At 37.9% G+C, this 27,698-nt stretch overlaps 1 protein-coding gene across 1 annotated transcript; it reads left to right on the top strand.

The window, feature by feature from the left end:
* LOC123960346 lies at window positions 1–24,152 on the top strand (the record flags this gene model as incomplete). Its single annotated transcript, XM_046035027.1, has 5 exons — window positions 1–22; window positions 126–704; window positions 3,156–3,835; window positions 20,853–20,904; window positions 22,843–24,152. Coding segments are annotated over exons 1-5 (2,643 nt in total), but the record flags the coding sequence as incomplete, so codon positions are not given.
* Window positions 24,153–27,698: the final 3,546 nt, after the last annotated feature.

The following is a 27,698-nucleotide window of genomic DNA, read 5'->3' as shown; positions in this document are numbered from 1 at the left end:
ATGGACGACCTGCCTCCTTTCAGTGAGTCAAACTGAACTGTGTTGAATTTCTGAGTTTACAGTATTTCATAGGTGCAATCTGAGTCTTCTTTTTTCTGCCTTCTTTAAATCTTTGTTCCTTTCAGTGTCTGAGCTGAGGGTTGTTCTGCTGGGGAACAGCTGGTCTGAGAGGAGTTCAGTGGGGAACTTCATACTGGGAGAGACAAAGTTCAACACTGAGGAAGAACCAGACCGCTGTCTGAGAGAAAGAGGACGGTTAAAGGAGAAAGAAATAGTTCTCATCAACACCCCAGATCTGCTGCATCCCAACATCTCTCAACACAAACTGACAGAACATGTGACAAACTGTGTGAGACTCTCTGATCCTGGACCTCATGTGTTCCTGCTGGTTCTAAAGCCTGAAGATTTCACTGAGAAACACAAACTGAGGCTCTGCAGAGTCCTGAAACTCTTCAGTGATCGATCATTTGATCATTCATTGGTTCTGATATCAACACCCAGAGTGGAGGTTCCAGGTTTGATGGACAAATACATGGAACAGCCTCCGTTAAAAGACTTGATCAGAAAATGTGGATACAGATACCTGAAGCAGAAGAACCTCGAACTTCCAGAGCTGTTAACACGCTTTGATCAAATCGTGAAGGAGAACAATGGAGAGCATGTCAGCTGTGATGTGTTTGAGGACACAACAGCTTCTTTTCCAGGTGATCATCAAAGTGCAAAACAAAAGCAAACACAGATTTCTCTCACAGATGCTGTTAAAGCTGCTGGTGCAGAAACAATTCTGATAAAGCAAAGAAAACTTCATGCAAATCTTTGTCTCCTACATTTGAGAACTTAGCATTTGCAAAATATATTTTAGGGAAAACATGATGGCCTCTTTTTTTTAAACTACCCAAATGTTCATTATGAACATGTATGCAAATTGTTGCAATCTAACACATACATAACCATCCACCACCCTGTTTGGACAACACAGTATTTCCTGTGATGGCACCAAGTGGGAACATCCGGGTTCTGAAAAGTGAAGCTAGTGCAGAAGTGCTTTAAACTTTCTAATTTACAATTCTTTCTAATGGCTAGCAGAGTAAACTGGCTGCAGTAAGAAGTGTGGTTGTATAGAAGTCTATGAGAAAATGTTTCTACTTGTCAGCTGATTTATTCCCTCAGTAAACACTTTCCTGATGAGTTTATGGTCTCAGTCGCTAGTTTCAAGTCTTCTTCAACACAGCATGATGTTCATTTAGTAAATTATGGTCCCACTTAGAGGAACAGAGACCAGGAAGCAGGGGAGGCTTTAGGGCGGGGCTACCTTATTTTATACAGTGCATGGATGACGCTGTTTGCTGCCATACAATCATTTCAAATCCATGTTTCTGAACTGGTTACATCTTTTCTAAAATGTAATGTCTTATGTTAAACAGCTGTATACAGTCCCCTCCAAAAGCATTGGAACGGGAAGGCAAATTTCTTTGTTTTTGTTGGTCACTGAAGTCATTTGGGTTTAAGATCAAAAGATGAGACAAGAGTTCAGAATTTCAGCTTTTATTTCCTGGTATTCACATCTAGATGTGTGAAACAACTCAGGACATGTCACAGTCTGTATTAGACCACAGCATTCTTAGGTGAACAAAAGTAATGAATTAATCTTAAAGTAAATAACATTTAATATTTGGTGGCATAACCCTTGCTTGCAATAACTGCCTCAAGCCTGCGACCCATCGACATCACCAAACTTCTTTCAGTTTTCGTTTGTTTCGGGGTGTTTCTCTCTTCAGTCTCCTCTTAAGGAGGTGAAATGCAGCTCTATTGGGTTAAGGTCAGCTGATTGACTTGGCCAGTCTAAAACCACTTTTTCCCCTGGTGAAGTCCTTTGTTTTGTTGCCAGTGTGCTTTGGCTCATTGTCCTGCTGCATGATAAACTTCCTCCCCGTTAGTTTCAATGCATTTCTCTGTAAACTGGCAGACAAAATGTTTCTGTCCACTTCTGAATTCATTCTGCTGCGACTATCATCAGTTACATCATCAATAAATATTAATGAGCCTGTTCCAGAAGCAGCCCAAACCATGACATTACCTCCACCATGCTTCACAGATGAGCTTGGATGCTTCGGATCATAAGCAGTTCCTTTCTTTCTTCATCACTTTGGTACAGATTAATCTCGATCTCATCAGTCCATAAGATTGTGTTCCAGCACTTTTGCGGCTCATCTCTGTACTTCTTAGCAAATTTCACTCAGTCCTTCTGATTCTTCCTGCTGATGAGTGGTTTGCATCTTGTGGTGTGGCCTCTACATTTCTGCTCTCTGAGTCTTCTTCCAACAGTGGATTGTGAAACCTTCACCCTGCACTGTGGAGGTCGTTGCTGATGTCACTTCCTGATGTTTTGGGGGTTTTCTTCACAGCTCTCACCATATTTCTGTCATCAGCTACTGTTATTTTCCTTGGCCGACCTGTTGGACGTCTGTTGCTCAGTGCACCAGTAGCTTCTTTCTTTTTCAGGACGTTCCAAATTGTTGTGCTTGCTCTGCCCAATGTTTGTCCAATGGCTCTGATAGATTTTCCTTCTTTTCTCAGCTTGACAGTGGCTTGCTTTTCTCCCATAGAAAGCCCTCTGGTCTTCATGTTGGTTTATCCTCTTTAGCAGGAAATGCAGTCTTATAGGTTTGAACTAAGGATGAAAACTTAGACTAGTCATGCAGAGCTATTTAATGTTTGGACAATCAGCCTAAAAGGAAACACCTGGGCAACAAGAAACATCTGACAGTCACATGTTCCAGTAGTTTTGCTCACAAAGGGTGGTATTTCCTGAGTTGTTCAACACATCTAGATGTGAATACCACGAAATGAGAGCTGAAATTCTGAACTCTTGTCTCATCTTTTGATCTTAAACCCAAATGTCTTCACTGAACAACAAAAATAAAGGAATTTGCCTTACTGTTCCAATACTTTTGGAGGGGACTGCATAAACAATTTGGTAAACATGAAAAATATAACGACACGTCACATTTTACAAAATGTTGACACAATAAATTGAACCAGAGCTTTGGCCAACCTTAGAGAGGACTGAAGAGATCTCCTCGTCAGCCAAGTGCAGTGATTTCAGCCTCATAGTGACTTTATGTAATTATATTTTCCTCTCTGTTGTTTTACAGCATTTGGATTCAGGATTGTGCTGCTGGGAAAATGTGAGGACAAACGGACAAAACTTGGTAACTTCATCATCAGAGACCAAGGCTTTAATTACCAAAAAACTTTCCCAACCAGGCAAAGTGTGGCCACCTGTGGAGAGTGGAGAGGAAAACCATTAACAGTAGTGAAAACTCCAGACATCTTCAGTCTGACTGTGGAGAAGCTGAGAAGAGAGGTGAAGAGCTGTGAGACTCTTTGTCCTCCTGGACCAAATGTTCTGCTGCTGTTAGTGAAGCCTTCTGATTTCACTGAGGAGAACAGACAAACACTGAAGTTCATCCTGAGTTTGTTTGGTCAAGATGCTTTTAAACACTCAATGGTCATCAGCACACATGATGGAACAAGTAGCTCTGTCAGTCAGCTGCTTCAAGACTGTGGAGGAAGACACTACAGGATGGTAGAAGAAGACCATGGACAGCTGATGGAGAAGATTGAGAACATTGTGCATGAAAACAAAGGAACCTTCTTCACCTTCACTGAAGAGACCATCAGACCAAAGTCTGAACACATCAAACCAGCTTTAAACCTGGTTCTGTGTGGGAGGAGAGGAGCAGGAAGGACTTCAGCAGCCAAGGCCATTTTAGGTCAGACAGAGTTTCATTCAGTCTCCAACTCATCAGAGTGTGTTAAACATCAGGGAGAGGTGTGTCACAAAGACAGGAGTTGAAACGAAAATGTAAATCTTTGGAACAAAATATAAGATCAGAGTCAGAGGAAAAGGAAACCATTGACAGAAAGCTGAAGGAGAGCAGAGAAGAGATGAGAAAAGAACGAGAGAACTGGGAGAAAACACAAAGAGAATGGTGGGAAAAACGATATGAAGAAGAAGAACAGAGACGACAGGAGGAAAACAGAAGACTTAGAAAGCTTCAAGAAGAATACGAACAAGAAAGAGAAAATTATGAAAAGAAAAGAAAGGAAGAGGACAGAATCAGAAGAGAACAAGAGGAAAAAGAGAAACAAGACATTATGGAGAAACATAAGAAAGAAATGGAGGATCTGAAGAAGACAAATGAAGAGGAGGCCAGAAAGAAAGCTGAAGAGTTTAATGAATACAAACCGAACAACACACCAGTGTTGATACAGAACAACACATCTCTCTGTTCCATTTCATGAGGATTTGTTTCATGTAAACATCTCATCAACAGAACAGTTTCAGATGTTTGTCCTTTTTTCTGTTTTCATTTGGTTTCAAGAAACAGATTTCACTGTGAGTTTTGGCAGTAGACTACACTGTGATGCATACCATGGCCACTGAAATACCGTTTACTTGTAGAGCGTTTGTCTCACTGTCTGTTAACATGAGAAGGGGAGAGCGACTACGCAGGAGGAGTGTCACTTGTTATGATGATTGTGTCCTCTTACATTTAATATTTTAAGCATTTTCTTTTACTATTATTATTGTTACTGTTTTTATTACTATTATTGTTATGTCTTACAGATATATATGTATTGTGTTTTTTTGTCCTTAACCTTACCTTCTCCTATACTACTTATGTTAGTCGGTCCACATTTTCTAGGGTTTAGGTCAGAGCTGTGAGATTGTTTTAGTGTTTTCCCCTCTTGTTGTTCCTCCCCTCTCCTTGAATGTTCGTTCAAGGCCGGAAAAGTATCTCTGTTCCCCAAAACATAGAAACGTAGACTGTGTAAATGATTATGCTTCCCAGCAGGTCTCTGGAGCAGCTGTATATGTGTTTTAGTACTTCTATGTTTATTCACTTTTGTTAAATAAATTCTTCAAAGACAACAGTTTGTTGTAACTCAATTATTTGCTCCATCACTCACCAGCAAGATACTATTTCCACAACATCGCTTCCCGTGTGAAAAGACCTAAACCGTAATGAATTAAACAATAGTGTTTCTGTTATTTAGTCTAGCCTCACAGATTAAGGCTTATCATGTTGGACTGACCACACAGCTGATCTCAGACTGATTCTGATTATAACTTTTAAGGAGTGAATGGTGATGATATTCAAATAAAACATAGCGAAAGTCACTGTGAGACAAAATTTTCCAAACTGCTGTTACAATAAAAAAAACAAATATTTGTTCTAATTAAATCTTTTCATGTTGCTCATCTAACATCAGATAGTCTTCGCCTTCTCCCTAACAGCTTTGTCTGAAACGTCTGCTGCGTTCAGCTATTCATATTCCCCGGTGATCTCAGCCTACGATCGATCACGCCATCGCCTTCATCCGCACCACAGGGCAAGGAGCCTGGCTATCCAAGGCCGACATCATCAGCGCTTCAAATGCTTCCCATTCAACCGACTAGTGGCACCTTTTCAGCGTTTCTGGAAGGGTGCTTACTACTTTGCAGTAATAATTAAATTATTAAAACAACATGATACAACACGTCAGTCTCCTGCATACTTCCTGTCAAAAGCAGCATTGTCTATTTATATATTTGATGGTAAAAGCGGGACTAACCGTAAGACTCGCTTAAGACGCGTGTGAAGGGAACGTGGATGCGATTAAGAGACTTGAGCTCACACATATTACCCTGTTAATCACTACATGGTGAAATTTAAAAGAGAAATAAATACAAACTGTTCTTTCTGTGAACAGAAAACAGTTTTGCTCACCAGAAAATTCAGCAGATTCATCATTGATCATATTTATTGAGATTTAGCACTGATGTGGGAGAATAATTTACTTTTAAAAAAGTCAAAGAAGAGAAAATAAGTACTTAAATATAAATAAATAAATAAATATTGTAAGTCGCTTTGGATAAAAGCATCAGCTAAGTGAATAAATGTAATGTAGTTTTGTCCAATATTAAAAAGCTTATTACTTGAGTGCAGCCTTTATACGCTGCTCAACATCGCTGTTTATTTTTTACGTTTTATATTTTATTTTAATGGAATATCTGAGTCATCCACTGACAGAGAGCAGAGGAAAGAAGCAGGCTGCTCGTAAATTGTGTTGTGCGAGACCACTTATTTCCTACACAATCCAATTGCAAGAAATACCCAGGCTGTTGATGCTGATACCAATACTTTTTACATATTTTATTTCTAGTTTAATGCGATCTCCCTGTCATATTCTTTAAGTATAATAAAAATATCCTGCTCAGAACTGCCGCTTCATAACATCAAAATATTATTTTGACTTGATCTCAGATGTTTAGCAAAGTTTGCGGTGTTGCCAAAGTATTTCACAGTTTTTGCACACACATTCACTGTGTTCTCTGTAAAGTTTATATAATATATATTAGAGATATTAGAGTCACTTTTTCACCTCTAATAAGTTGAGGGTTGTAAAAAAGAGTGGGCTGCTGTTTCAGCCTGCACCTTTTCAGTCTGTAGAAAATCTTTCTGCTCTGTTGGTTTTCTTTTCTTCTGTTAAAACTCTTTTGCTGGGAATAATTGCCTTTTCTTTTCTTTTGTCCTAATAGTTTGTGTAATTATTTGCTGCTAAAAACAGACAGCAGCTTAGTAAAGAAAGACTTCAGCAGCTGAAGCTCTGCTCGCTCATTACAGATGATCTTTGTTTTCTTTTGAATATGAGAAAGAACATGATGTTTGTGCTGGAAGTGAAATGAAATGTTTAGATGTCATTCACCCTGTTTTCTCTGCAAATCACAAATATCACAGCAAATATGAAACATTAAACAGCATGAAGATCATTTAAACAGCTGATCAGATCAATCAGAATGATGCAGAATGACATTATAGACGATGAACGCTCTGATGTTTCTTTGTTTTGTTCCATGTCAGATAAGACTGGATGCTTTATAACTGATGACATCAACTTAAGACAGAATTCAGATCAATCTTTAATCTTTGCTTTCTTTGTTTGTGCTTCTAAAAGATGAATAAAGTGTTTCCCTGTAGTTCAGTGTGGACTGTTGTTAATCTAATAAACTAGATGATAAAGTGATGAAACAGAACAGAGCTCACAGGTTTGTTTCTACCTGCAAAGAGACGCTGTGGGAGGAAGTGGCTTCTCTCTGAAACATCTTTATTCACCTCTCTGTTTATTTCTCTTCTCCTTGATCTGAGGATACTGCTGTTACTATGGATACTGTCAGAGTATCCAAGTATCCTGAGTGTTCAAAAAAGAAATCCAAGACTACAAAACATGAACAGATACAATGATTTCAACACCTGCAACACATTATATTGTCCAGTTAAACAGTGAACTGTGTGTGAAACAGTTGAAACACATTATTTCTATGTCTACATAGACAATTTCATTTGTATATTTTTCTACAGAAGGCCATACTGGGTAAACTGCCAGCATATTTATGTAATCTCCTTAAGCAGAATTCCAGCAGTTTTTACCTCTGTTCCACCAGGTGGCTCTCTTACCAGGTTCCAAGGGTTTTTACTGAGCTGGGAATAAAACCTTCTCTTATTTTGCTTCCTGGTCTTGGAATAACTTGCAAAACTTGCTACATCTAAATGATCTAGTCCCATTAAATGAATTTAAAGCTATGTTAAAATGCCATGTAACTCAAAAATGTAACTGCCACATGTGACCTGTTCCTTTCCTTTATGTGTGATGCTTGTTTGTTTGTTTTGAGTATGCTGTATTTCTATTTAAATTGTAACTGGTGTGCTATCTGGGCCAGGTCTCCCTCAGAAAAGAGATTTCCTGGTTAAATAAAGGTTAAATAAAAAAAAATATTAAAAAATCTGTAGCTCCATCTGCAGCCTGATGCTCTCAGTAACCAGCCTCAGTGCTTCACCTCAGGACTGAATAACTGATGTTGGACAGATGAATAATTTCTATACACACTGCCCTTTTCACACAGACTAGATCAAATATGTGAGTTTTACCGCTTAATTCCTTTTTATCAGCATGATGTCAAATTTAATGATTTTTCCTGAATTAACCTTTTAAATCTTATTAAAACTGTACACCATCAGGGTGCAAAAAATAGTCTTCGTGTATGTGGTGACTCAAAATTTATAACAATGATTGTTCAGATTAATGGAAGTGTTAATAAAGGCACGCAGCACAAGTTCCACTCAAAATAAATAATAATAATAAATAAAATAAAATAATAATAGTAAAAAAATAAAGAGTCCACATGAGGGACCCCCATGGGCAACATTAATGACAGGTGTCCTGTGTCAACCAGGTAATAATATATATTCTTTTTCAATCATTGCAGACTGTAAAATGATACCTTTTGCAGCCAAGTGTAAATAGGATGCCACAGAATTGTTTGTCATTTCCAAAAGACAAACATTATGATTTACTGCTGACGTGAAACCCAAGCTGTACTTCTGCTATACTTTACTATTTGCATACATTTCTGATTACTGTTCAAGTTACCAGCACTTCAACTCTCACACTCAGACGCAGATGACGTTGAGTTTCTCCTCCTTTGGGCCAGGTCTCACACATCACAGGGTCACTGTCTATGGGTAAATTATTATAGTTGGGGATATTTGGTCTGTGCATGTGTTTGCTCACTCTGACTGATCTTTAATAAATGCCAAGAAGAGTTTGATTAGCTTTATTTATAGATAGAAACTGTAACAATAATAATCCACTCCAACCACCATATATTGGAAATACAGCATCAAACATGTTATTAACAAACCACAGCGTACATAAAGATTGTCAGAGAGCCACTAGATCTGATTGTTACACAGCAAAAACAGCCACTATAAACACAATATATTAAACCTTCTGTATGAAATAAAGCATATCACTACTTTTCAACAGATGTCCACAAAGTCTTCCATACTGTAGAAAGTTTGAAATTGAAGACAACATTTTAAGGGGCCATGTGTAGTTTTCCGTGGCCTCTAGCAGTCAGGTTTCAGATGAATGTTTCCAGGACTGTGATCCTGTGCTTGGCAAAGTCTAGCTTAGCTAAAACGTATTGGGTGATAATGGAACAGCTGGAATAATTATTACAAATGAGATTGTTGCCACACTTAGTTTAACAGTTGCACTGTAGTAAGTAATGTTACTGGAGTGGATGGGTCTTCCGCTGTGTTGTCCTGCGCAGTTATGTTACATTATTGCATATTCTGTGGGTCACATACATGTAAGCCACCGATAACATTAGCAACAGGTCGGTGTTTTTAAAACAAAGCGGAAGTCTCGCTGTGACTCAGGTAAACCTTTGTGACATTTTACAAAACAGACATTGTTCGTGGCTCTTCACAAACCTATTTTTTCTAAACTGACTTGAAATACACATAGACACCAAGATCACTTGAAGATAAAATCAAAACACTAACTTGAACTTGTCACAAATGGCAGTGATAGCAGAAAATATTTGTGCAAAACAGAAATTGAAAATAAAGATGTGAATGGGCATTTTAAAAGTAAATCTAACTTTTTACCTTTCAAACAAGGGTCAGATCTTGAAAACTTAAATGAAATGAATAAGAATTAATAGCAGATGAAGTAGAGTTCCTCATTGCAGTCCCGTTTCTCCCACACTCCCCTTCTGCTTAAAGCACCGCAGCGTGTCCATAGTGGACACTGGTGGTCCTGATCTCCTTGGGTCCAGGCCTGGTACAACATAGGGTCACGGTTCACCCACAGCCAGCGGTCCTCCAGGTAACGCAGGCCGATCCACACCCGCTCAGTGTTTGGGTCTTTCTCTATTTCTTTCTGGGCCATAACGTTCCCGGTCTCAGAGACCAGGCTGGAGAGGTCACTGTGATTCTCCCTGCAGTGCTTCAGAGCCCCCTCCCAGGTCATCTTTATCTTCACCACCGTAATGCTGATGCAGTAAAAATGTATTTGGTTTTTTTCAACAAAATCGGCCCATTTTCCATTTAAAAAGACCAGTGCATGGTTTTCAGTGTCATAGTTATCTGGTTGTCCACTACCCCAGTTGTAGTACGTAGCGTTTCCTCCTCCTGACCACTTCCAGGCAGTTTTGTTGCTGGAATCTCGGTAGAGACCGATCCATCCTCTGATCCATTCATTGTTATAATCAACTTTCCATGTAACTGTAAGGTTCATACCTACATCTGAATTGAACTTGCTTTGCTCACGTTCGCTATCAATAAAGGAAAGATCAGTGTAGTGCTGTCTACAGTAACGCTGAGCAGAATCCCACGGCATTTTTTCTGAAATATAAACGTGTTTTCCTATATGCCCCTGAACAGCTGCGCAAAGAAAAAATAAGAAGATGGTTTTCATGGTCATTGCTCTGTATCTTAAGCTGAGAATATTTTCTTTGAATGTTTCTTCTCTGTGATGGTGCCTCTGAAGTCTCAATACTAATGATATGTATTTGCATGTCATTTGGTTTATTTGCACAAGCAAAGTACCTTCAAGGTAGACTTAACTCCCAAAGACAAAAACAAATAATTCATAATTATCTTCATTGAATAATTGCACAACGAATACTTTTTTAGAATATTTGTTTTTGCACAAACAATCTTAAAAACAGATATCAGGAATTACATTTGATAAATACCACCTTCCTTTCCAGCTACCACAGGTGATGTACGTCAAGGCCCCTCACTCCCTGTGATTCCCGTCTGTGTCGACTGTTACTTCTCCTAGTGTCCTGTTGGCAGAACAAACTGTGTCTACAGTGTGCAGTTGTTTCATTGGTGCCGTTTATGTGACAATCATAATGTCAATTTTTACCTGCTATTTGCATTTACTTTATAGAATCCAGTCAGTCGGTCGGGCTGGCCTCGCTGTTGCAGTCATATGCTTGCTTGCCTTTTTAACTATAACTATAAACAAAAGGCACAGGCATATTGCAAAAATAAAGGTTGAACTGGGTCATATTGTTGTCCTTTGTGTAATGATTGAAAGTAATATATAAATCTGACCACCAGTTGGGATGTTTGATGGAAATGTTTGCTTTTGTTCAAGTGTTGGCCAGCAACATTCAGTTTAGGCCTGTGTGTGAACTATTTTGTAATCAAATGTAACTTCTGAATGGACAAATGTGTGTGACAAAAACTGTGACAGGCTTTTAGTGTCATCAAACTTTCAAGCACTTTGTATTAAAATCCCCAAGAGCTTGCAGGAGCCCCTTAATTCAATAATCAATAGAGGCCAAACAGTGGGTTAACAAATGTGTGCGTGACTGCCAGAAGTCACGACCTGACAGTGGTTTCAATAAATTTGCAAGCGATCAGCAGAAGTCAGTGAAGCCTGCTTGTTTATTTCCATTTGGGTCAAAACGCGACGGCACGTTCTGCCTGAACTCAACACATCCTGCCCGCCTTTTGACTCCGATAAATTTCCATAACCTAAGTGAAATGCTTTTCTGTAATCTTCTGGCAAAACAGTGAACCTGTTACCAATCAGATTCTTCTTTGATTTGACATTTGGTGTCAAGCCCTCTTTCTTTCTTTCCTAACAATCAACAAGGACTTAAACACCAAAACAATTTCAATAAACATTAAAAAAAATCTTAATCTTACCGGAGCACAGGCAGCCATAAATGAATCACAATGGTGAAGTGATTGTAGCCTTCAAACAGATCCTCTGCACTCATTGTCAAAGTCAACATTTGATCATCTAAACATGAACTCCCCCTGATGCACTATTGCTGTAGAAATGCGTTTGACTGAGGCATTTACATCATATTTAAACGCTGTGCATTAGTAAGATATCATCCATTTACATTTTCTAGTTTGTTGGGGGGGCTCATTGTCTGGGAAAAAAAGGAAGAAAATGTGAAGAGGTGTTTAAAACTGACCAGAAAAATGAAAGTGACTCCATGTTTATATTATGTTTTCTGAAACATTTAGAGAGAGGAAAGTGTGAGTGAATTAGTTGATCACCTTGTTGCTAAAGTTTGATGTTTATGATTGAGGGTTTGGATCAAATTCTTAGTAAAATGTTTAAGATGAAGCATGAAACTCAGTGTGCATCCTCCTCGTTAAATGAACAGCCTTTTAGTGTCATCAAACTTTGAAGCACTTTGCATTAAAATCATCAAGAACTATACAAAAGTCAGTACAGGCCACACAATGGGTGAGTGACAGCCAGATGTCACACCTTGACACCGGTCTGCAAGGGACATTTATTTCCATTTCACCTTGAACAACTACTACAACCCAAGTCAAAGCCTTTGTGTAGTGTTTTGGCCAAACTGTGAATCTGTGAATCTCATTAGATTCTATAAAGTAATAGCATCATATAAACATTCAAACCAGCAGTGTTATTTGTGCTGGAGCTAGTGAGTCATAACTATTCTACGCTGCACCTTTCAATTAAAAAGAAATAAAATAAGCCAAGTGCACACTCAGATTTTATCAATGAGCACAGCAAAGGGTCTGAAAAGGACCTAAAGAGGTGGATGCATAATCCGGCAGAACACATTTTGTAGGCTACATGCCGAGATTTGCATCTATTTCTTGCATGCAATTCTCGGCAGGCAGGCAAAATTCGGCACATCACTGGAGTGTAGCCACGGACACGCATGGTCAGTTGGACCTGCCAGCCTAAAGCCCGGTTAATGTCAGGTTGCAGGATGCAGGCTGCCTTTCCTCTGAAAGTCCTAGTTTTCAGTTTAGTTTTCGTGTGTAAAATCGCTGCAGTGATCAGACAGTCAGCCGCACAGAGCGCACTTAGACGCGGCGGTGACGCACAAATACCGTCAGAACACAAAAAAACAAGTATATTTTTTTATTAAGATAAATCATCTTACTTAGATTTCAGTTTTTGAATTGCACAAACAGCTACTCGTGAAAAGTAATGTTTAATAAGATTATATTGGCAAATGTTAAAATACATCTTACACACAAACATGTCAAACAAAACACTAAACTTCAAAAGTACAGGTGCACACAAGAAAATTTTAGTTTTCTGAACAGTAAGAGATTTAAAACTGGAGCAGCCACTACATTATCTTTTTGCAGGTCACAGCTCTCACGCCAGACAAGTAAATGGTGGCTTCATTACATACAAAAACCGTCTGTTGTATGTTTTGAATAAATCTGCGGCAAGTCCAACCAATCAGTTTTGTTGCTCTCTTCCAGCCAATCAGAGCCAATTCCGCAAGAAGGAAAGCGGGAGTGTGCGCGTGCAAAAGAAACGCCCAGCTGCTTTCTTGGGAGGTAAAGGACTTAACATTATGTATTATGCAGAGAATAAGCATTCAGATCCTTTGCCTAAGTAAATGCACCAATACAGCAATGTAAAAATACTTTAAAAGTCCTGCATGAAAAATCCCAACATTACTTAAGTTTAAAAAAAAGAACAGTATCAGCAGCAAATGTAGTAAAAAGTATCAAAGTAAGTTTGTGGTTTGGTTCCAGGTGTTATATTGTGCATTGTCTAAAATATTCATCTTAAAAGTAACTAGTAACTGTCAAGGCTATGAAATAAATGTAATGTTAGTGGAGTACAAAGTACAGTATTTCCCTCTGAAATATAAGTTAGTGTCCTCTTTCATGAATGTTATTTTTAGTTGCTAAAATACTTGACACAAGTCAACCAATTATAATACCATAGTTAAGGTTAACTGGTGTTGAATTTAATTGATTATTATTAAATATTGTTGTGCATAGTACAATTAAAATTCACATTTTTAGGATAATGCCAGCTATTTTTCTACTTTCACATTATAAATGTTACTGTCCAGGCAAAGAAGGCTGTTTTGTTACCCCAGACATACAGACCTGATCATCACACCAGTTCTGACGACGCCTTAACTTCCTGATATTGTAAGTCATACTTTTTTCTTAGCTGCTTGTTCTGTACTCTCTAAATTCTCAGACATAAATCCCTGTTTTAAGTTTCAGGGCAACAACTCAGGTTGAAGTTCAGTTTATCACCATTTATCTTTTGTCTTTGCCGGCATCCTCCGGTGTTCATGGTATTTAATATGTTACATGTGGATTATCTTGCACACCTCTGGTCAAACCACACTGTAGTGGGATATACAGACCAGTGTTTTCCAAAGTAACAACTGATTTAAGCATATGTTTTTGTTATATTGCATGACCATGAGTGCCCAGGAGCTGGCTGTGCCCTGAGGTTTACAAAGGACATTATTGCAGTCCACCCTGATTGTGAAGTCGGGAAAGGGGGGCTGCCACCAGTAATTGTTTAATATATGTTCATGAACTGTAAACCATGGTAAACTCCCCGAAAGGTTATTATTACCGTACACATTTTAATTACCATGATAACCGGGTACGGTTAAACGCACTATTATAATCTCACAGCCAACACTGTCCAGCGTCTCCCAGAAGCAGGCGCGCATGCGCAGAATGAAACGTGTGTTTGGGTCAATGACAACAGGCGGAAGACGCGCTGAGGGAAACTTGATTAAGGAAAATGACCTTACAGTGAACGCAGGGTGAGATAACTTTTAGCTTTGGTTTGTCTCTCTGACTTGCTAACAGCGTGTAAACTGAAGCTCTCGGTGTTGCTGCTCTTGTAAAAACGCTACATGTTGTTCTGCTGCTGTGTGCGTCCTGTGTTGGCAGAATCTATTCATCCCCTGCGCAGATTAGTCAACCAACCAGCATCTCTAGAAACGCTGCAGACTCCTCTGTATTTCTGTCAGTTTTTGGGCTCATTGCAGTTTCTATCACTGTCTTCTAAAGACTTATTTGTTCTCATGTAATTGTCCACTGGGTCATTGTATTACCTATATAAAATAAAATATATAATCTTAATAATGCACACTTAGATGATTTTCATTTGTTTACAAAAGGTATTTGCTGTTATTTTATTTTATTTTTTTTATTTTTTATTATTATATAAAATAGCAATTGTATTTGTAGTTTTCAATATAAAACTTGTTGAAATGGTTTCAGTGTGTGTATCAGTACATTTTAATCTTTTTCTGCACATTTTTACAATACAGTGATAATACTGACAACCCTGATAATTTTGGTCACTATAATCGTGATATTAAATTTTCATACCGTTTCATAGTAGAAATATTGGCATACAATAATATTCCTCACTGCTAATCATTCAAAAATAGTATTGGTTCAATACAGTTTTCCAAGGTAGTCTAATGGAACAAAATGTTGACCTTATCTCTTGCCTATTCTGCAGATCCTGCTCTTCAGGAGTTTCCACAGCCAAGTGCCTCTGATGTGCCAGACGCAAGTGTTATCATCTGCAGTTCAGCCAAGAAAAGGAACATAATGTTTCTGCACAGTGGTGCAATGAACAGGAATGTTTTTTTTATTATTGTATATTGTTCCACAGTGTTCTTATGAATGAGAAATGTGTTCAGTTTCCTACCAGAACAATGTGACGTTCTCTTTTCATTAGTGAACTATATTTTTCATAATATATTTCTAGAAAGTGTACTATAAAAAAATCATGTCACAAAATTCTCAAGTGTGTTAAAAGTTGAATTGTGAAAATAGTTTGTAAACTATTTTATATTTACAGATCATACAATTCTTTGTCAGTATATTTGCAATGTGCTATTGAAAATGTAAATATATTTGAAATACAATAAAGCAACAAAACAAATTCCCCTGGAAAGTGCTGTAATTTAGCCTTCAGTATACTGGTAGCCTAATACATTTGCAGAACTGTAGTGTGTAAAAATGTAATATACAAAGTAGCATAGCAAGGTTATAATGAAGTATATTGATAATTAGTTGCAAAGTGTATTTTCATGTTAATTGGAATAAGCCAAAAGAATAACTGAGCATACTATTATTACAATACGAATAGTTTAATGGTAAGAGTATAGTCTAGTATATTTGTAAGACACTCAGAATAGATTTTTAATTTACTTATAACACAAATAAGGTACACTTAATTTTCACCAATCAAGCATGTTTATTAGTACATATTAGCAAAGCTACAGACATAGTATCAATTTTGTCTTACTGGTCAATTTGTGGTCACTGTTTCATGTGCACATTGTCTATGCCAGTTGCAGCCACAGTAAGGTTTAATGCTGTTGTGATGCTTTTGATTGGTTCTCATGTTTGAATTTGCAGAGCCACCTATCTGCCAGTTAAATTTTCTCTGAAGCTGTCTTTAATATATTCAGACGTTCATTAGTACGGGTGTGACGCGCCATGAGATCTCACAAGATGAGACTGGGACAAGAATTCTCGTCAGGTAAAAAGCTGTCTCGCGAGAATCACACATATTACATTTTTCACACGATGTAAAGCCACACGTTAATTTTTTCACACAGTAAAATAAAAATGTATAACTGAGCGAATCAACTACACCCAGCTGATTGACACCGGCGTATGCTGTGATAGTAATCAGCTGGACCCACTCGCTTTGTAAGGCTGAAGGAGAGCAGAGAAGAGATGAGAAAAGAACGAGAGAACTGGGAGAAAACACAAAATGAATGGTGGAAAAAACGATATCAAGAAGAAGAACAGAGATGACAGGAGGAACAAACGAGACTTAGAAAGCTTCAAGAAGAATATGAACAGGAAAGAGAAAATTATGAAAAGAAAAGAAAGGAACAGAATTGAGAATCAAGAGGAAAAAGAAAGGAAAGACATTGAGGAGAAACATAAGAAAGAAATGGAGAATCAGAAGAAGACACATGAAGAGGAGCCCAGACAAAAAGCTGAAGAGTTCAATGACTTCAAAGAGAAATACAAAAAGGAGTTTGCAGCTCAGAAGCAACAGCATGAGAAAGAACTGAAAGAGAAAGATAAACAGTATCAACATCTAAAAGACACTTTCAGCTCACAATGAAGAACAAAAAAAAACTAAAGAATGAACCAGAACAATTACAGGAAAAAATATTGGAATGATATTTGTAACTTAGTGAAATGTGTGATCAGAAAGAGAAAAAACATGGAAGAAATCATGAACTTACTGACAGAACATGAAGAAGAAATGAAGAATGTGGAAACTGAGGAGGAAAAGAAAAATCTGCAGGAAACACATGAGGAAGGTCTAAATCACTTGATACAGGAACTCATGAAAAACATATCACTTTTAGAAAACGCTTGGTACCATGTCAAACATTTATTTAAATAACTGAAACTTTAAAGAGATTTCATTGTAATATTTTGCGGTGGACCACACTGTGATGGAAACCATGGCCACAGAAATACTCATTGGTTGTCAGGTGTCTAAATCAGCAGCCAATAACATTAATCTGCAGGTCACCATAACAAGTTTTTGTCCCAGTCAATCATGTTGATGTGGAGCTGCAGCTGATCTCAGACCTGCTGTGACTGGCTTTATTTTATATATTACTTTACTTCATGACATTCAACTAAAACACAGCAGAAATCACTTTGGGAAGTTTTCCAAACTGCTGTTACGATAAAAAAAAAAAAAAAAAAAAACTTAATATTTGTTCTAATTAAATCTTTTCGTGTGTTTTTTCCTCTGTATTTTGGGCATTTGCTGAATAAAGCAATAAAGCATGAAGTCAGTCCAGCTGAGTGACTAAAAAAGGAGATAAATAGATAAATAAATAGATAAATGTGACTGCTGCCTTGAAGGGAATGAGAGCCGCAGATTTGGCCCTGTGTCTGTGTGTCTGCTGCCCTCTGCTGGTTTCATGCTGCGCTCTCATTGGTTACTCCTCCTCTCCCTTCTAGACTTGAGTTGAACGTGTTGTGGATCAAACAGATCTTAAGGGTTTTGGTCTCAGATCTCAGAAACCTGTTTAGGAGAGACAAATTCTGACCAAGTGTTTTCTATAAGCCATATCTATGCTGACCAAAGATGTATTACAACATCAGGAAGTGGCCTTGGTAAAAGTAAGTAGTATAAGTGTCTTCAAATGTAAGGGACAGAGTTTGATAAGTATTTCTTTATTATTTTTATGTAATCAATGTGTGTGTAATAAGCCAAACGTCTATCAAACTATTTTCCAAACTGCTGTGACGATCAGAAAACTAAATAATTGTTGTCATTAAACGTTTCATGTTGAATGGACCAAAAGTTCAGACGTTTTTCAGAAATGCTGCTGACGAACCTGAACAACCTGCATTAGGCAGAAAATCACTCGGCCAAAGACTGAAGACTTTAGAACCAAAGTGAAACATGACTATTTTTGCATTATTTTGAGAATTTATATTTATGTTATGAATATTCATTTTCATATTGTTCATTTTGTTGAAGAAATGTTTAATAAAATGGATTGATAATGCCAATAAAAAACATTTTGAACAAGTATACGGTTGGGTTATTTTTGAAACTGTAAATAGATAATAACTAAAATGAAAATTTAATTTATAAATTTTTTGCAAAGATAAAGGACAAAATAGATTTGCAGTTACATATTTACAAGGTTATAGTCACGAATATTTAATAAGAACGAGGGAAACACAAAAAATCTATTTGTGTTACTTTCAACCCAACTGATGAGGTTGAAAGTAACAATGTGCCGCTTATGTTTAAAGTGAAATTATACGGAAGTCGTTCAACATTTGTACAAAATACCACCTGATATTGATAGACCACACCTGTGAGTTAGTGACCACAGCAAAAATATCTCACTGTCTGGAACATAATCTTTTAAAATCAGGTTTTTAGGAAAAATGGTACTTTGGGCCCTGCTCTCCCCTATCACACAAAGGTGGTTATCAAGAGTTGAATAAAAGATGAACAATAGTTGTTTTCTAATCAGTAACAGATCAATACAGATGCATCAGGGATGTGAAAATGATGTGCACTCCATTTAAACAGTGAATGGCTCAAGCAAATAAATGTATAACACAAATAAACAGTGTGCTGTATTTTGAAATCATGAATTGTTTGGGGTGTGGCTAACTGCAAAAATAACTTAACTTGTGTACTTAAAACATGGCTTGTGTGCTGGTAAGCTTTACCTGAGATGTTACCCTGTGTGGCTTAGGCCATCACATATTCACCGTCTGGGTGAAACAGCACATCTGCCCCAGTTAAAGAATTAAAGTCTTTAAATATCAAATAACGTTAATTCCTCTGCTCTCTCTTTGTCCTATAATTTTATACCTCCTCCCTCTCTGCTGGCTGACCGATCAAACATTTAGTCACCAGGCTATATTAAGATTTTAAGAGGGATTAAGACACCGACCCCAGTTTAATTCCTCATTTCCTGTCATCTCTCCACTGTCTGTAATAAAGGAACAAAACAAAGGTTGTTTCCTGTAACTTTAAATATTATCATCCAACATGTTAGCGCTCAAATCTTGTTGGAATAAAGTTTTTTATGTTTTAGTCAGGTGGTCGAACCCAAAATTTGTGACCCAAGTTTCACTGATGAGAAAGTAACTAATGGATTAGATCTTTTTACTTTAACACTGTAATCAGCAGTAGTAGTTAGACATAATGATGTAATAATATATTTGGAGAAGGGAGAAAGTTTAAGTTGAGGAAATGAAGAACAGTTGAGCCTTTGGTTTCGGCGGCCGCACTGCAAGATGAGAACAAAATCCTTAACATCTCAGTTCAAAGATAAATGATGAGAGATAACGGACTTAAATCAAATCCTGAATAAATCTCGCAGCACACAAACACCACGTGGCTGCAGTGGAAGAACAAACATCAGGAGGGAGCCAACATGTACAGCCTGTGGCGCAGCAGGTAGACTGGGCTGCCCGTTTATTACAGGGGTTCAATCCTCCACATGTCAAAGTGTCCTTGAGGGGACTCTGAACCTGTCAGCACCTTCAGGATCGCTCGCTGCCATCGCCGTGTGAGCGGCTGAAGCAGAGGCAAAATAGGAAATGCCTTTGGATTAAATGCAATATAAATCTAGTCTGTTCAGCAGTTCATTGTTAAGAGTGGAAGTGATGCAGCTGAGTGTGTTTCCTCTCTGGGCAGGGCATCTTATTCTGTTGATCTCCCTGCAGAGGTGTGGTCAGCTGACCCTGCTGCTGGGGACTTCTGACATTATGAACTCTGACTGACTTTCTGTTTCTACACCTGTGATTTAGTCACTATTTAACATCCTTTGTTCATGTTTTCTTTCTGTTATTTTGTCCACCTCTGTAAATCCCAGTTATGAAGGCGGCTCCACGAGCTACATTTCATTTCAGTCTGAGCCTCTGAGAGAGAACGTGATGTGATCAGAGGGAAAGACTCATTTATCATGAGCACACATGTAGGTCCAAACACAGGAAAGCTCCCAGCAGAGATCACAGTAGGTCCTCACCAACACTGACTGAAAGAGTCCAAAAAGAGCAGTGAGCTGAAGCAACACCTCTGGCAGCGTCCCAAAATAAAACATCAGGAGCTTCATGAAGCCCAAACATGTTGCTAACTGTCCTCCTGCATCAGACTGGAGGTGTTCCTGTTATTGTGTCCACCCCCTGTAGAATCACTCTGATCCTCTGTGTGTTGACAGTGTTTTGTCCAGCAGGTGGCGCTCTAACATTAACTACTGATCTGAAGTCAGTTTCAGAGCTTCTACTGCAGATGTGTTTGGATTTAACTCTTCATCATTTCCTGTTTTTAGATTTTCTCCTAAAACTTTTGAAACATGAACCCTGAAAAGCTTCAAGGTGCTTTATGTTAAATGTCATATTGATAATGATGTCTAATCTAATCACTACTGCAGGGTTTAGGAACATGTTTTTTTATTATTATTCTGACTTAAATCAGAGATAACTGTTTCACTGGAGGTTTAAATTTGTCCTTTGCTTTAAAGTGTCAGCTGTAAAGAGTGAATCAGCTTCAACAGACAGAAAGTTAATCAGCAAAACTACAACACATAAACACATGATGGGAAATATCAATAATACAGTGATGATCCAGTATACTAAGCTTTATAAAAACATTTTCATGCTCTTCTGCTTTTTTAACTTCCCTAGTTTCTTACTTTCTGTTTCACAGCTGATTGTGTCTCTGCAAGCAATCCAGTAGGTGAGTGAACTCGAGCAAAACTAGATCCAGAAAACTATTAAAGTCAAAGTATTTTCTCTGTGTAGTTGGTGGGTCAGTAGAGCTGATGATAGAACTGCAGGAGGCTCCAGATTCACATTATTAACTGTAAAATCATCGATCTTCCTCCCGTCAGTCAGCTGTTCTCATCAGACTCACAGCTTGTTATTATCACACTAACTATTTTGGTCTGAACCGAAAGTCCTGATCTGTTTTCAGTCTGTGTTTCATCTCTAAAGTCTCTCTGAAATGAGGAGATTTACTGAGACAAATGTTTCTGTCAACATTTAGTCCAAAGTGAGCTGAAGACGCCATTTCACAGAAGAAGTTATTTGTGCTGATTGGACATGTTTTTATTGTGTAAATGTGCAGCAATGTCACGTGTGAGAGAATCATTCTGCCATTTTAAAGACATTAATTTATACAGACTAAAACAACATGGCCCACTACCTGTTATCTTTTTCTTTTGTAAGAGAGCAGAGATAAAAGGTTCAATAACAGATTATATGACTTTTCTGTTTTGTATCTGTTGACCACTGATAGTTGCAAAAAAAAGACAAAGAAAGAAAAATATTCAGCATCTAAATTCAGTAAGGTACTTTGCCTTTTTTCACCCGTTTCTAAGACTGAACAACAACAACAACCACCACAAATGCAAAGTAACATATGTGCACGTTGTAAAGAGGAGGATCAAATTGAAGAGTTTACTATCATCATGGGCACCTGATCAAAATACTTGGAATGGAAATTCAATCGTTTATTTTCTCTAAATCTCAAAAGGTTGCATTTATGAACCTACAGACAACATGCAGAGGTACAAAAAAACACATAGGCTGTTGAATCTGAAACATAAGATTAAAACTTAGTCTCACGTGTCCATCCTCTAACACTCTAGTAAAGTACAAGTACCTCAAATTTGTACATAACTTAAATGTAATCGTTTACATTTCATCACCTCTAAAAACACTCTCGTTCTGCATTGATCAGATTCTTCTCATAACAAAGTGTTAAGGCCAGACATTTGTTCAGTTTAGTATCTGAAATAAAACTGTCTGTACACAGACTTTTATATTAACTTTAAAGTCACCATTTTAGATTACATGCAGCTTAAGCTTTTCATGGTTAAGGTTTACTTATTGAGGAAGGCTTCCCTCAGATCCAGATCTCTTCAGTGATTTATACACACAGGTCTTCACAATCAATCTGGGCTCCATTTGCCCTTGCAACTTTTTTTTTTTTAATTGTTGTGTATAAAAATATTTAAATTCTACTTCCTTCAGTTTCTCAAACCAAGGGGTTGGTTTCCAGTTAAATTTGTCTCTGATGTTTCCAGCAGAGTGACATCATGGCGGCTGCAGCATCAGTTGTTCAGATCTTAAATATTTCAGATCAGCCCAATCTTCTCACAAATAACTAAAAGCTTTTGGGACTCTTTTGTACCCTGGTGGTACAGCATATTTCTGTACTATAGCTTCACAAAAGCACAGCTATCCAGCACATATCTATTGATGGTGTGGTCTTTGCAAGTGAAGGAAGACATTGCAGTTTGGGTTAAATTTAGTACATAAGATAAGTCACGTGACTTATATGTGATGGGAGTATTTTGATTAAAATACAAAATAACTCTCCTGAATGAACGTCCTGGGTTTGACCCACCTATCCATCTCCTTTTGTGGACTTTCTTGCTCTTTATAATACATCACTCAACTTCGTCCTTTATTAGATCATATGGCCACTAGAGGTCGTCGCCACAATAAACACAAATATGGGTCATAATAAACTGCTCAAACAAAAAACCTATATGATCATATTTCTGGTGAGGACAGGCTGTGTTTTTTTTCTGTGTCCTGAATCATGTTGTTAGACTGACTGTAGAATCTGGGAATATTCAAAGTAAATACAGTTCTTTTGATTTTGTAGGTGATGATAAGAAGCAGAGCCCAGAGAGTCTCAGAATTATACTGATAGGAAAGACTGGAAGTGGAAAGAGCTCTACAGGAAACACCATTCTAGGAAGAGACGAGTTTAAAGCCAAATCAAGCCAAACATCAGTCACCAAACTTTGTCAGAAAGCACAGAGTGAAGTGGACGGTCGTCCGGTCGTTGTGGTCGACACTCCTGGTCTGTTTGACAATAGTTTGTCCCATGAAGAGGTTCATGAGGAGATGGTGAAATGCATCAGTCTTCTGGCTCCAGGACCACATGTCTTCCTGTTGGTGTTACACATTGGCAGATTTACACCAGAGGAGAAGGAGGCATTAAAACTCATCAAGGAAGGCTTTGGGAAGAATGCTGAAAAGTTCACCATCATTCTTTTAACTGGAGGAGATAAACTAAAGCATGAGAAAGTGTCCATTGAAAAATACATTGAACAGGACTGTGATGATTCCTTTAAGAAGCTGATCTCTGACTGTGGAGGAAGATACCATGTGTTTGATAACTATGATGAAGAAAACCGCACCCAAGTCAGTGAGCTGATAACCAAGATTGACACCATGGTGAAGGAAAATGGAGGCAGCTGCTACACCAATGAGATGCTGCAAGAGGCCGAGGCAGCTATAAAGAAAGAAATGGAGAGAATCCTGAAGGAGAAGGAAGAAGAGATGAAGAGAGAGAGGGAGGAGCTTCAAAGAAAACATGAGGAGGAAATGGAAGAGATGAAAAGAAGAATGGAAGAACAGAGAGCAGAAACTGAAAAAGAGAGACAACTGAGAGAAAAACAATTTAAAGAAAAGGAGGAAAAAATAAAGAAGGAACGTGAGGAGAGAAAGAAAGAACAAGAAATGAGAGAAGAAGAAGACAGGAAGAGAAAACAACAGGAAGAAATTCAACGACAGGAGTGGGAACAAAAAGTTGAAGCTTTGGAGCAAAAAATAAGATCAGAGTCAGAATCAAAGGAAACCATTGACAGAAAGCTGAAGGAGAGCAGAGAAGAGATGAGAAAAGAACAAGAGAACTGGGAGAAAACACAAAATGAATGGTGGGAAAAACGATATGAAGAAGATGAACGGAGACGACAAGAGGAACAAAGAAGACTTAAAAAGCTTCAAGAAGAATACGAACAGAAAAGAGAAAATTATGAAAAGAAAAGAAAGGAAGAGGACAGAATCAGAAGAGAACAAGAGGAAAAAGAAAGAAAAAAACAGAGAGCAGCAATTGAAAATGAGAGAAAAGTGAAAGAACAAGAACTTAAAGAAAAAGAGGAGAACATAAAGAAGGAACGTGAGGAGAGAAAGAAAGAACAGGAAATGACAGAAGAAGAAGACAGGAAGAGAAAACAACAGGAAGAAATTAAACGACAGAAGTGGGAACGAAAATGTGAAGATTTGGAGCAAAATATAAGATCAGAGTCAGAATCAAAGGAAACCATTGACAGAAAGCTGAAGGAGAGCAGAGAAGAGATGAGAAAAGAACGAGAGAACTGGGAGAAAACACAAAATGAATGGTGGGAAAAATGAAAACAAGAAGATGAACAGAGAAAACAAAAGGAAAAAACAAGACAAGAAGAGGAGAGAATCAGAAGAAAACAAGAGGAAAAAGAGAAAAAGAGACCCATAAGACAGAAATGGAGAATCTGAAGAAGAAATACAGAGAGGAGGCAGAAAGAAAGCTGAGTTTAATGAATTCAAAAAGAAACACTACATTGAGTTTGCAGCTCAGAAGAAACAGTTTTAGAACTAAATGATAAATAAATTCATAAATAATACGGCACTTTTTACCTGCCGTGAAGAAAAACTAAGGAAAAAAATAAATGCTCTACATTATGGTAAGAAGTGAAAAGAGCGTATCGGCCCACTTAAAGCACTTATTCTGTGGAAAAGAGGAGAATTAAAGATCCAGATGCTTCACAAAGGACCTGTTCACCCAGGCTCTGATGGGGAAGGCTGTAGAGCAGGAGAACATTAACACAAGGCTTAAGGATTTAAAAAAATAAACTGATATTGGAATAGATGAGAGCTGAGAGTGTCTGAGGATGGTGCTGATTTGGAAGACTGGCAGTAAGAGTGAAACAGGAAACACCATTTTGGGTAAAGCGCATTTAAAATCCAGAGGCAGCCAGAAGTCAGTGGGAAGTTTTGCCAGAAAGCATCAGGTGAGATTGTTGGTCATCTTACTGGTGATGCAGATGGGCCGCTTTACACTGGAGGAAAAAGACTGTGGAGCTGATCAAGAAATATTTTCAGCCAGGTACTGCCACTACTGTATCAAAATTGTATGTGTCATCCGTTGTGTGTTTAAAATACAGGTGTATCTCAGAAAAGCAGAATATTGGGAAAATTTTTTTGTCAATTTTTAAAAATCATTTAAGTCAAAAAGTTAAACTTTGGTGCTTTCTAGAATCATTACATATTGACCTGGGAAACGAATTTTGTTCTTTCATGTTTTACATGTTTGTATGACAATAATGAACTGAACTGTTCCGGCCTCACTACTGCTCATCACTGCAACATGAGCGTACAGGAAAGTCACTTGAATCATTCCTTTTAGTTTCATGTTAAGTTTTATGTTAACCATTTGTACACAATAAGTATATAATTTCCTTACACATTATATACATGTTATTGCACTGCATACATTTTTTGTTGTACAGTATTGTTTATTTCCTCTCTCTTATAAAATATTCCTTGTCTTTATTTTACATTTGACTTCGCTGATGTGAAATGTACAGACACATGTGGATGATGTTGTACTAATTTTTTTTTTCTGTTGAGGAAAATTTTAAACAAACTCTTTTTGAAATATGTATTTATGTTCATTATTTCTTTTGTAAACTTAATTGAAAATAATAATCAGCTATTTTGATAATCAATTAAAAGTTTGAATCCATTTTTTCAAGCAAAAATGGCAAAATTGCCTAACGGTAGAATTTGCTGTTTGTCTTTGTTCTTTGTCTACATGATAATAAATAGAAGCTCTGTAGATTTTGGACTGTTGCACAAAATAAGTCAAATGAAGACCTCCACTTGGTCTGAAGGAAATAGTGATTTTTAAACAGTTTTTTTAAACTTTTAATCTCACATTCTTTAGCTCCAACTTGTCTACAAACACAGAAGTAGACCATAATGGATCTTATAATAACTCTCCTTATAATGCCTTTTCCTCGTGACCAAATGCAAAAGATTCCTCTACCCGAAAGATAGAACACCCACCCACTTCAGAAAACTAAGTTTGTGTATGTTTTCTCTCAGTTCTAAACTTCGTCCCTGTATCAGGAAATTGATAATTTCCTGGCCATTGTTCTAGATCTGGCCCAAAGTTTTGGAGGCAAACATCTAAAGGTTCCTGAATCGATCTCAGGTTTCGGAAGGAGCTTGGCCAGTTTTGAGGGCACAGGCAATCTCTTAACCTCTGGTGGGAGGACAAAGCAACTGCAGCTGAAATAGCTCAGCTGGGAGAGCGTTAGACTGAAGATCTAAAGGTCACTGGTTTGATCCCAGGAACTCGGCCAGTTTTGAGGGCACAGGCAATCTCTAACAGAATATGGTCATGTGAGGCTGTGCCTGGCTGTCGAAGACACAGTGGATGTAAAACTGAAAGAAGAGCAACCACATTACTACACGCACTAACTAGTAGTTTAAGTACAGATAGATTATTTCACCTTCATACACTGTGCAAGCCAAAATAGCCTAGCGTCAATATCATCATGTTAAATATGTGTGCGGTGCACTGGGCTCTGTGCTGCTCAGAGAGCCAAGATAAAACAATAAGACAAGATGTATGTGCGAATGGACCTTCATGTGTGTTTTGTAAAAACCATGACTTCACCTGGAACATACCATACAGGGACAGTACTGGCAGCATCACAGCATCATTACACCACACGTTAACTGTAGCCACACATATTAGAGGTTATTTGCTCCTTCTAATTTAGGAAACCGTGAAAAATGCTATTTAGGTAAAAGTATATGTTTTTAATGATGAGGGAATACAATCAAAATATTTGCTTTAAAGCTCAAGAGTACCTGTGCTGCGTTATCTCAGAAACATTATCCTATGCTAGATCGGCCTCTGGTGGGCAGATGAGGCAACAGCGTTTTTATAACATAAAAACACATGATAGGAAATATTAATAGTACATGAATACAGTGATGATGACGTTGAGGTTTCGCATTAAATGTGTTGATTTGTTTTTGGTTCATGTGTTTGTGTTTCTTAAATATGAACAGATGTGTTTAGAGTCCAGTTTTAAAAAGTAAAATGTTCGACGGCTGTTTGTAAATTAGACACTCAGAGCAGGTTGTCCCCGAACTCCAGAAGTCCAACATGATCGGGTCAGACACGCAGTGGCTGCTGGGAAACGAAGGCCTACTAATTTCTTTTTTACTTTCACTTCATGATTGTGTCGCAGAAAGAAACCCAGCAGGTGAGTGAATGCGAGCAAAACTAGATCCAGAAAACTATTAAAGTCAAAGTATTTTCTCTGTGTAGTTGGTGGGTCAGTAGAGCTGATGATAGAACTGCAGCAGGTTCCAGATTCACATTATTAACTGTAAAATCAGCGATCTTCCTCCCGTCAGTCAGCTGTTCTCATCAGACTCACAGCTTGTTATTATCACACTAACTTCACTAACTGATGGTTTGTGTGTTTTGGTCTGAACCGAGAGTCCTGATCTGTTTTCAGTCCCTGTTTCAGCTCTAAAGTCTCTGAAATGAGGAGATTTACTGAGAGAAAAGTTTCTGACAACATTTAGGCGGAAGCGCGCTGAAGACGCCATTTCAGATCACGAGAGGAGACATGACCGGGCAGGGTTATCTTATTATTATTGATGAGATAG

Source organism: Micropterus dolomieu, linkage group LG21 (assembly GCF_021292245.1).
Source record: "Micropterus dolomieu isolate WLL.071019.BEF.003 ecotype Adirondacks linkage group LG21, ASM2129224v1, whole genome shotgun sequence".
Lineage (NCBI taxonomy): Eukaryota > Metazoa > Chordata > Actinopteri > Centrarchiformes > Centrarchidae > Micropterus > Micropterus dolomieu.
This window is presented reverse-complemented; position numbering and strand designations above follow the sequence as displayed.